The 11281-nt window shown below is 38.5% G+C and overlaps 1 protein-coding gene across 1 annotated transcript; it reads left to right on the forward strand.

Annotated features, from left to right (window-relative positions):
* Positions 1-2869: 2869 nt before the first annotated feature.
* ZCRB1 (zinc finger CCHC-type and RNA binding motif containing 1) lies at positions 2870-9184 on the forward strand (the record flags this gene model as incomplete). The annotated part of the gene is made up of 7 exons (XM_079538842.1): positions 2870-2957; positions 3125-3153; positions 6780-6891; positions 6972-7079; positions 7788-7897; positions 7996-8071; positions 9053-9184. Exons 1-7 carry the CDS (start codon positions 2874-2876, stop codon positions 9182-9184), a joined length of 651 nt encoding a protein of 216 aa, XP_079394968.1. The 5' UTR covers positions 2870-2873.
* Between the last annotated feature and the right edge of the window lie 2097 nt (positions 9185-11281).

Raw genomic sequence — 11281 nt, forward strand, 5'->3', positions numbered from 1 at the left:
ACCATCCCGTGGTCCTTAGTATTTAGAACAGGATGCTGTCCTGCAGATCCCGAAGTTGTAGATTTGAAACTTTGCCAATTGGAAAATGGGAATGGCACTGTAGCCTTACGGTTGCTTCTTGTGTGTTGAAGGTAAAACGACTGAAATACCAGCACCATAGCCCTGAACAATACCGTTGTGTAGGCAGTCAGAACTACAACACTGATTCACTTAAATTTTTCTGGGAAACTGGAAATAAAGCTAAGCCTTAGCTGGCTAGCAGGCTGCAACTTTTTCAGTTTGCACCTGGAATAAGTACTGTACAGCTAAAAACTGCAATTTTCAAGCTTGTGTTGATAGCAATTTTGTACTGGCTGAGCAACTAGGCTTGTAGTAATCTTCATACGACATATTGCTTTCTTTTTGGAGGCTTGCACAGCAGTGCTGTGAGATATGCAAGCTGACTGGTGCCCTAGTCTTACTGGTACCTGTTCATTAATACACACCCTGCTTGATCTCCAGCTAGAAGGTGCTCCAGCTTCTGTCATTTTAAGCAGGGTACATTGCTATCTACAGCCACATGAGGTTCACGTCTGCTGTTACAAAATGTTGCACTGGTGATACCACCCTAATGCAGCACTGAGGGAGTGCTTACCGTGTCCTTTGCATTGAGCTGCCTGTCTGGATAACTGCACTCAGGCCATCTATTTGCGTGGTGTGGTGGCAGTCTGGTTAGGCTTGTCAAGGATACTAATGCCAAGCAGCAAGGAATTTGGGATAATAAATCAAGGCTGCATAACACCAGATGCAATGCGTGGCCTTTCTTGCAAATTTATTCTGTTTTTGTTTGCTTAACCTTTATGTTGCCATTTCCACTGGTGCCAAAAAAAACAGTCTCTGAATGTGGAAAAACTCAAAATTCAATCACTTAGAAACCCATGCTTAAATGAGTTGTGATACATGGAGCTTGTCAGAAAAGAGAAACAAAACAGTTAGATAACAGGTTTCTGCTAGGAGCGTTGTATCTTCGATTGCTGAAGGTTGAAATGCTAGAAAATAACCAAAGATGGATTAGAGTCTGACATTAGTTACTTTGTTGGCAACTGACACTTTCATTTAATCAAACTCCCTATGCAGAAAGTCCTTTAACATGCTGTATGTGTTCCGTGATGGATATTGATTTATTCGGTTTCTTTCATTCTTTCATCAGCTTTCATCTGCATTTTAAAATGAATTGGTCTTACAGAAATGGCTTGATCTCAGTACGGCAGGCAGCTAGGAATCAGAGCTACCAAGAAAAGGGAGTAAGGCTGCAGGAAACAGGATAAGTGGTATTAATAGGGCTGTGTAGGGAATTTTTTTTGCTATGTTCTTTGGTGTCTTTTATTCTGATCTTGCATTTTACTCATTTGGACCAAATCCTATCTACTGATTGGATCTGAAGCAAGAAGAGCTTTCCACAGACTTTGGTGCCACTTAAAATTTTGGGGAAAGTCCTAACATGAGGAAAACCCCAGTCTGCCTTTTTTTAAAGTTAATTCAGTCATTTATTGCTTTGTGTAAGGTAACCTGTATGTAGTTACAAGATAGGATGAGGTGATAGTCATAGAATGGCTTGGATTGGAATGGAATAGCTTGAAAGAAACCATCCAGTTCCAACCCTGTGCCTTGGGTGGAGCTGCCACCCACAACTGTATCAGATTGCCAGGGCCTCATCCAGCCTGGTGTTGAACACCTCCAGGGATGGGGCATCCTCAGCTTCTCTGGGTAGATGTGCCAGTGCCTCACTGCCCTCCGAGTAAAGAATTGCTTCCTTGTCCTATCACTGTCTGCCTGTGTAACAAGTCAATCTCCCTCCTGTTTATAAGCACCTCTCAAATAGTGTAAGGTCTCAGTGGAATCCCTCTGGGGCCTCCTCTTCTTCAAGCAGAACATGCCCAGCTCCCTCAGCCTTTCTTCAAAGGAGAGCTGCTCCAGCCCTCTGATCATCTTCCTGACCCTCCTCTGGACCCGCTGCAATAGCTCTGCATCCTTGTGCTGGGAACCCCAGCCTGGGCACAAGTACTCCAGATGGGGCCTCACAAGGGCAGAGCAGAGAAAGACAATTGCATCCTCACCTCACTGGCCATGCAGCATGTTGAAAATCTTCTCATTAAACTAATATAAAATTGCCTCATTATTTCTAGGTATAGTACTGGTACTCAGCATCCATAACTTAAAAGAGGTTAGGATAGAAAATGTCTGTGGGATTTTCATGGTCCCTGCTGGTATAAAACTTCTTAATCAAGAGGAGGAGCATCTCAGGAAGATGCTGTTCATAACCTGCTCTGGAAATCTGCAATTCCAGAGCACGATAGTGTAGAAGCACAGGTAATGAATTCAGGAGGGAATGTGTGCTGATATATGCTTTTTAAAGCCAATGCAGTTTATTTTCTTTCTTCCCAATAGTTAGGACTCTGCTTTAGGAAAGCTTTTCCTTTTTTCCTTAACCAAATGTAGTTTAGTTTATGTTGAATCCAGCTGAGCTGGAACTAGTGAAAAGAGATCATGATGGTACTTGAATGAAGGTTATTAATTTCACATATTGGCCAGAATGCTTAATAAATGGAGATAGAGACTTAGTACACTAACTTGCTAGTTACTGGTTGACTGGGACAGAAAAAAATATGCTTTAGAGCAGAGGGATGGGGAAGAATACAAAGGCAAAAATGGATTTCATGTAAAAATGATGAAAGGGAAATGAAAGCTGTGCTTTCTTGCATTTTTATCACAGCCAGCTGTGTTTGAAGAACAGTTTGGGAAAAAAAGTCTTACAACTGTTTTGTTGAGCTTTTTCAATTGCTTGCATTTTGAATACAGTTTAATTCATTTCTCTTTCTTCTCTCATCAGGAAAATGAGTGGAGGGTTGGCACCAAGCAAAAGCACAGTCTATGTGTCCAATCTACCCTTTGCTTTGACAAACAATGATCTATATAGGGTAAGTTTTCAAGAGCCGTATTGCTTAGGCTGAACTTAGTGACAACAACTTTGAGTATAAATACAATATTGATATGGATCTTTTCTAAAAGTTTATCTCAGTACATTTATTGATAATTAAATGTAATTGTCTGTAGTTAAATCTTTTTATTTTGCTTTGTATTTCAGATTTTTTCCAAGTATGGAAAAGTTGTCAAGTAAGTGATCTGATTATAACCTGTTACTTTTGGAGTTCTCATCAAATATTTTAAAATATTTGATGTCTTTGCTTGACTTGAACATATTGTGCTCTTTATGATTTAAGTATTAAATGTCTAACTGTATTGAAGTCCTGTTCATGTTTAATAAAGTGTAAATTTAATAACTGGGAGTTCTTGCACATATACTGTAAGAGTAGATGCGTTGGAGACAAGTACTGTTGGTAACCACTTCTCAAAAGCAAGTAGAATGTTGATATATAGAAGCAATTGTTTCTCTAAAGTAGCTGAAGCAATATTCTTCTGGTAAGTGCTGGCAGGTTGAGAACTGTAGGAGTGGAAGCTTCTACATGTGTGAGCTCGATGTCACGGTTATAACAACCAGTTCCCACAACTGCAGTGTACAGTTCCTTTGTGGTTCTAGGTTGATTTGTTATTGTCACTGTTTAAGAGTAGGCGTAAGGCTGCATGATAACAGCTCTTTATATGTGCCACATTCATGAATAAGATTTGGGAATATCTGTCTCCATGTTGAAATAATAGAAATAAATGCTGAGATAAGAAACTTGCTGGGTTTGTATGCTCTGTTTTTAACTGATCAGAATAACAAAACTAGATTGGAGTTTTCAGCTCTGTATGAGCAAATATCTGGTCTAACATTCACACATAGAATCACACAGAATCACAGAATGGCCAGGGTTGGAAGGGACTTCAAGGATCGTGAATCTCCAACCCCCCCGTCACACATGCAGGGCCACCAACCTCCCCATTTAATACTAGACCAGGCTGCCCAGGGCCCCATCCAACCTGGCCTTGAACATCTCCAGGGACAGGGCATCCACAACCTCTCTAGGCAGCCTGTTCCAGCACCTCACCACTCTCTCTGTAAAGAGCTTGCCCCTGATATCCAACCTAAATCTTCCCTCCTTGAACTTAAAACCATTTCCCCTTGTCCTGCAGTTATCAACCCTTTCAAAGAGTTGATTTCCCTCCTCTTTGTAGGCTCCCTTTAGGTACTGAAATGCTGCAATGAGTCACCCTACAGCCACCTGTTCTCCAGGCTGAACAAGCCCAGCTCCCTCAGTCTGCCTTCATAACATTCATTGGCTGCTGTAATCATTTCTCACATATAGAGCTATTCAAAGTTTCTGAAGTCTCAGCAGTGTGTTTCAGTGGACAAAATAGCAGGAAATGCTTATCAGGCTGTTAGACAAACATACAGGAGAGGAAAGCCCTTATGTAGGGTTCTGGCAGACGTGCGGTGACCAGTGCAACTGGCAGCTTCAGTCTTTCTTTTCAGGTTCATGGTACTTGACCTGTTTTAGTTGATTGCTGAACAACTGACTTAGAAAAAACCTGTTGTAGTAACATTGGTGTTTAATAATTATTGATGAATCTATTCTTCATAAATTTGTCACTTCTGACCTCCCTGCTATTCTTTGGTAAGGAGTTCCACAATCTAAAAGTATGTATGTGGGTTGTATGTGCTGGGAGAGGGGTCTTCTATTACTTTGGCTTTTGAACTTGTTTGGGTACTTAACTGCATGAAGTAATGACTGTATGATACAATGCTTATTTTAAAGGTGCGATAGCAGCCTGCTTTCCCTTTTCTGTTAATAGTTTCTCATGGTTTTGCCTAACATATGCCACAGAAATGGTGTTTTCAGATGCCTGAACTGAAGAAATCCTGTTCTGCATTTTTTGGGAAACCGAGTAACTTAGAACTCACAGCTCTATTTGTATGGTTTCTGTTTGCCTCACCTGTGTATTACTTCACAAAAAAAGAATCACTTCCTAATATCTAATTTTTCCTGATGTTTTGCCTGTTTACTGTCAGAAATGAAACTAACTGCAGACTCACGGAATAGCATGTGTGAAATACTATCGTGGAACAACTTTTTGTTTAGCAAAACTTGCTACCTAACTCTTTGCCCCTTTGCAAGCTGACCTGACTCTCAACAGTGCAGATAGAATGGGATTTTACTGGCTTTTCAGCTTCACAATGAAAAGTGATCCTTGTTAGTGTTAGTTTCTTGTTTGCAACTCATTATTAGTTCCCAAGAAAAGTCTTTGCAAAAGTTAGTTTGTTTTCTGGAGAGTCTTTGTTCAGAGACGTTGAACACTCCATTTCACAGAAAGTTTTATAGTTCCAATTGAATCAGTTCTAACTTAATTAAAGAAGCTTTAGTTGGCTTTTTTTGAGGTGTGACTTGACTCAGCAAAATCACACTGACTTCTCTTTCTTACTGCACTTTTCACCTCACTGTATGCTGATGATTATGAGTTCAGCTCAGTTTTTTCAGAAGTTGGACCTCCTAGAGTTCCAAGAAGCTGCTGACTTAGTAAAGGTTTGTCATGCATGGTATTATTAATTGGTGCATTAACATCCCAATCAGAAGTCCGACAGTCATTTTGGGGTTCCACTGGAACTCCTGGGAGAATATCTTGTCAAAAGAACGAACAGAATTGGTCTAAACTCAGTTTTATTGACTCTTCAGCACATTGTTGGGTGCATCCTTGTCAAAGAGGCTTTGATAGAAAACCTGTTCTATGCTCTGTCTATACCTGCATTTGGGGGAAAATTGAGTGTATTTTCTGAGCTTTTGTCTTACAGTTTTTACTATGTAGATAATCTGCTACACTTTTTTCTAGTAGGCTTTCTGTTTTTGAACTGTTGAGAGTTCATTGGTTGGTTAGTTTGGTTGGATTTAGATTATTCGTTGGTGTTACCACCTCTTCTGATTTTATATTGCCTTATGGCTGAACCTTGTTCTGCCTGCTAAGTGAGACACAGGCAGGAGTTTATTCTTTTAGCTTTGAACATGTATTTTTACATACATGCAGACTGCTATCCTGTTTCCCATTCATATTTGTCATAATTGACACAATTGACATAAGAGCAAAAGAATCGAGGTTGGGTGGTTTTCATTCTTTGTGTTTGCTGGGTAAAAGTCTTAAATTTGCTACCATCTCTGTTGTTTCCAATGTCAGACCCAAGATTTGGCTTTGTGTCATGTAAATTAACACATGTATCCATAACCTGCCTGGATTCCAGTTGCAGAAACTTGTAGGAAAATATTGCAAAACACTTATTATTTTCCATTGTGCACCGCTTTGGCTGGTTAAAATATATATATAATCTATATATCATATATAGATTGAGATATAAAATATATATAGATATTATATATTTATTATTTTTGGCAGCAAAAATATATACTCTGTTTGGATGCAATTCAATACACTGCTTTTTCAGCAATGATAGCAATGGGCAAGATTACTCCTGAATTTTAATTTCACCTCCAGTATGTATAATTCCCTCCAGTTGCACTGTCTGCAAGTCTAAAGTGTACGTTCTTCATTCTGAAGCCATTCAGGAGAATAAGGCATGGTAGTGGACTAGAATGATGTGGAGAGACTCCTCAGACTATTTTCAAATCGTCTCCAATGTACCTGCAAGCACAATGTGTTGGTTGGCTGTCCCTCTGAATTTAATCTTTCTATCATTAAGTATGCTTTTTTTCCTTCTTGCTGCCTGGCTAAGCTAAGATCCTGTTGAGATCTTTCTGGAAGAATTGTCTCTAAAACAATTCTAGCATATCAATGATGTGACTATATGTTTTCAGAGTTACTATTATGAAAGACAAAGACACCAGGAAGAGCAAAGGAGTTGCCTTTATTTTGTTTTTGGATAAAGAATCTGCACAAAACTGTTCTCGGGCACTCAATAACAAACAGGTAAGTTATGGGAAGTTGCTATGGTGGAAGGGTAGGGTTTGCACTTTCAAAAATTTACTTTTTTCTCCTATTTGCTGCAGCTGTTTGGCAGAGTAATAAAAGCAAGTATTGCCATTGACAATGGAAGAGCAGCAGAATTCATTCGCAGGCGGAACTACTTTGATAAGTCAAAATGTTATGAATGCGGGGTGAGTAAAACCAAAAGTAAAGCAACGTATTCCATATTTTGACTTTCAGCTTATTTCTTCAGTTTCACCATTAATAATACTGTGGTATTATTAGATATAATATTAACATATATTAAAACATGTATTAAAATATGTTTGCTGTTGTTGTTGTTGTCAGTTTGCATAACAGTTCTAACATTGTCCAGAATGACAAAACCTTTTGGGGGATTTTTGAGGGATGGGAGAAAAATGTTCTTATAACAACTGCTTAACGTGCTGATGAGCAAGACAAAGCATCCTTATTATAATGTTATATGAGAAGGAACAGCTCCTAATCTTTGCTTCAAAATATTCCCATTTTTGAGACCAAAAATGTTGACTCAGTCATATTTCTTAAACTGTTAACACTGAAGTTTGTATCTCATCATGAGTATAAACCATGCTGTCCTGTATTCTGATGTTGCAGCAGCAGCCAAAGTTAATCTGGCTCGCACATAGTTGTTCTGAATTTGCAATTAAACATGCATATCACCGCCAATCTCTTTGTTTCCATGGCAAGCTTATAAAGAGTTTGTCTTCTGTGTGCTAATTCAGCATTCCATTTATCTTATTAATTGCTTCAATTTTTTTTCCCCTGTGAACTGTCTTCCATTAACTTCCCTCATTATGTGTTTCAACATGTAGTGGTTGGTAATGATTTTTGTTAATTAATATTTCTTTTCCTACAAGGAAGCAGGACACTTAAGTTATGCTTGTCCTAAAAATATGCTGGGAGAGCGGGAGCCACCAAAGAAAAAAGAAAAGAAGAAGAGAAAGAAAGTTGTTGAACCACAAGAAATGTATGTACATTTATTTATACGTTACTACTTTGTTTAAGCAGCTTTTGCATATGGAACCCTTAAAGATCTCTGCATTTTTCTCTCTCTGCACAATGAAGTGAGGAAGAAGAAGAAAGTGAAGAGGAAGGAGAAGATCCTGCTCTTGACAGCCTCAGCCAGGCTATAGCTGTTCAGGTACAAAATTGAAGTGTCACATATTTATTTCTAAATGGAACTCTGCCTCCTTCTTTTAGCTATATTAGATACATGCATTGCTTTATCTAATAGAGCTTTCCTCTCAAAACGTATTTATAGCGTTTTTTGTTACATAGGTAGTAATACAGCTGTCAGACTATCTGTCTTTAATATTTCCTTACAGGCTCTTACTTCACTACACAGTGCAAGCCTGAACTGCTGTTCAGATGTCATGACTTTCCAGTCCCCTGCTGTCTCCTGTGTACCCCCACTGCCCAAAAAAAGTCCTCAGACTTTTTTTTTTTAAGATAACTTTGTCCCAGAGATGACTTTACTGATGTGCAACAGATTTACAGGACATAGTCTGAAAAAAGTTGTGCAGATATGCACAATTATACCCCCACTTGCATCCCAAAAAATCCTCCGTGGTTAGAAATAAAACCAGTAAGCATAAAGAAACCAGACAGTATTTCATTTCTCTCAATCCAAAGAATTTAACCAGGGTAGCATGTTTCCTAATAAAAATAGGAAACATCTATTTTAACCTTTAGCTGAATTACTTTCATATCCCTGAAGAATTGAATTCCCTGAATGAATGACTAGAAAAGGCAACAGATAGACTTGTTAGTGGAACAAATCTGACTCAACAGCAGGCTCAAATGCAGTGTGCATGCCTGGCTTCAAATCTCAGTTGCTCTGTGGCTCTGGAAGTTCACTGTACTCATCTAGGTCCTCTCTTGGAAAACAGAGAGTACTCCATCTGCATTGGTGCAGAGCACTCCTACTGTTTGAATGTGATAACTACTTTTAGAAGTGTTTTCTGGAATGCATGCATAACACAATTTATCTGGAAATTGAGATCAATCTTCTAAATTCTTTACCTTGCTAAATAACGCATTGCCTTTTGATAATTAACATTATTATTTGTAATGCATCTTAATTTTTTCTTAGTACTAGCTAACACTGCTTCTTCCATTACAGCAAGCCAAAATTGAGGAAGAGCAACAAAGGTGGACACAGACTGCAGGGGAATCTTCAATTTCAGATGACTCAAAACGTCCACGGATTAAGAAAAGTGCTTATTTCAGTGATGAAGAAGAACTTAGTGATTGAAGTAATAGTGTTTTATATGTGTATATATAATATATACGGTGTACATTTTGTAAAGTGGTACAAGTTGTCTGTAATACAGGTTTTCCTTGGTGTTGAAGACACAGAAAATCATGTTTCAGTTCTACCCTTCCCCTTGAAGGTCTTAGTTTTTGATCTGTCTGTCTCTCTTCTCCCTCCATGTCTCCTCCACAACCCCCTCTTTTGCCTTAAAGGCAGCTTTTTACAAAAGTAGAGTGTTTCTATACTTGAATCCAGATAAATACCTGTGAGAATACTTCTTGCAGGTAGTATCTCAACCTGAACCATGGGAGTAAAATCGTTCATTAAAGGAGTTTTCGTAAGAGGACTTCCTCTTAGGATCGCTGTTAACACCTCAGATTCTTTATTAGTCTGTTTATTGTCTGTTTGGAGGCAGTGCTTTAGTAGTACTTCAGTGTTACATGATTGTTGCACAGCTTCTCTGCACGGGGCTGTATTTCAGCTTTAACCATTGTACTTGTCTTCTAACACTTCATACAGTAGTACAATAAATTACTCTTATATAAACTCGGTCTGTGAAATCATTTTAGAGTATAACTCTGTCTGTTCTCCAAAAGGACACTGAGATGCTGTTCTCCTGTTTTGTGTACTATCTGAGTCATTTGTTGTACATCTTTAAGCATTATATAGTCATATACAGTATAGGCATTGTATGAGATGCGAGTTAAGTGATGTGGTGATCTGGTCGCTCTTAAAATCAAGACTCCATATATTTAAAAAGAGCTATTAGCCATTATACTTTAAAAGTGAGAGGGTTCATATGTTTTAATGTACTCTGATATTTGAAGTCTTCTGCTATGGTAAGGGCTTATACTGCACTTGTTTTCCTGGCTGCAGTTTGGATGCCTAACACGTTAATTATGGTAACGCATTGAGTTATAAATGTAGTTGTATTTAGGGTGGTTAACAAGAGCATAGCTCCGTCCTGTCTATGTTCTTAGGTATCTGAATCTGCTGTTAAAAGCCAAAGGTCACAAAGATCCCTGTGTGCCTGAAAATCAGCTTTAATTTATCCCTGGAACTGTCATGGTCTAAGCAAAGTGTGGGCACCTATTTTGTACTGAAAGCTGTTCAAATCTTCTAAAAAGGGCATCCTGCTTAAATCTGTGTAGGGTTCTGGTCTTCTTCTTGTGACTAAGGCTAAAGAACATCATGGAAGCATCAGGATCAGTACAAAGCCCTGCACCAATGATCACTCCCCAAACCACAGATACGTGATGATGGTAATAACCTTTCTATGTCAGCCACTTTCTGTAGTCAGACTTTTTGTTTTTAGGACTCACAATATATAAAACACATTTACACTTTCACACTTGAAAGAAGAAACCATCTGGCCTCTGTTTCTATTTTCAGCTCTTCCTGTTGCTCATCAGGACTTGGTTTTCTTCCAAATATAGAAAATATAAATCTAAGTATACCATTACATATTTTTGGTTAATGCCAATTTACATTCAGATATGTAACTGACTGTTTTAGCATGTGCAAACAAACCAACCATAACTACGTACACCCTTTAAGCAAATACACAGCAGCATCCAGATAGTCGTTGTAGGGTCTTCTGTTAATAATTCCAAAGAAGTTCAGAAATGAAAATAAGGTAATGAGCTGGAAGATTTTTCTGCATGAAAAAGCCACAAGAAAACCAGGGTTTGCCTACTTCTCAAGTATTCTTCAGTGCTGTTTTCCAAAAAAATTAGAAAACCGAAACACAGTAGACATGGTTGACATAATCTATGGCTTTGATTTGGGAATAAAGATTAGAATAGGATCATTCAGTTGGAAAGGGCCTTCAAAGATCATTTAGTCCAACTGCAATGTTTGGCAGCTTGGAAGAATTCAGTAGTCAAGGAAGTGATCAGGCAGCCAATTTCAATGAATTCAGTTCACTGTGTAGTCTAGTAATGGAGTTCATTGCTGTGGGGCTTTTTTCAGGGTCAGAGGGTCAAAAAGACTTGTATGTAGAAGGTGATAGTTATCAAATGTTATCTTAAATGTGATCTCCACTCAGAAATACCCTACATTACTGACTACCTATGGCTGTGAAATATATAGAGAGAT

The sequence above is a fragment of the Tetrao urogallus genome (assembly GCF_951394365.1).
Source record: "Tetrao urogallus genome assembly, chromosome: 1".
Classification (NCBI taxonomy): Eukaryota; Metazoa; Chordata; class Aves; order Galliformes; family Phasianidae; genus Tetrao; species Tetrao urogallus.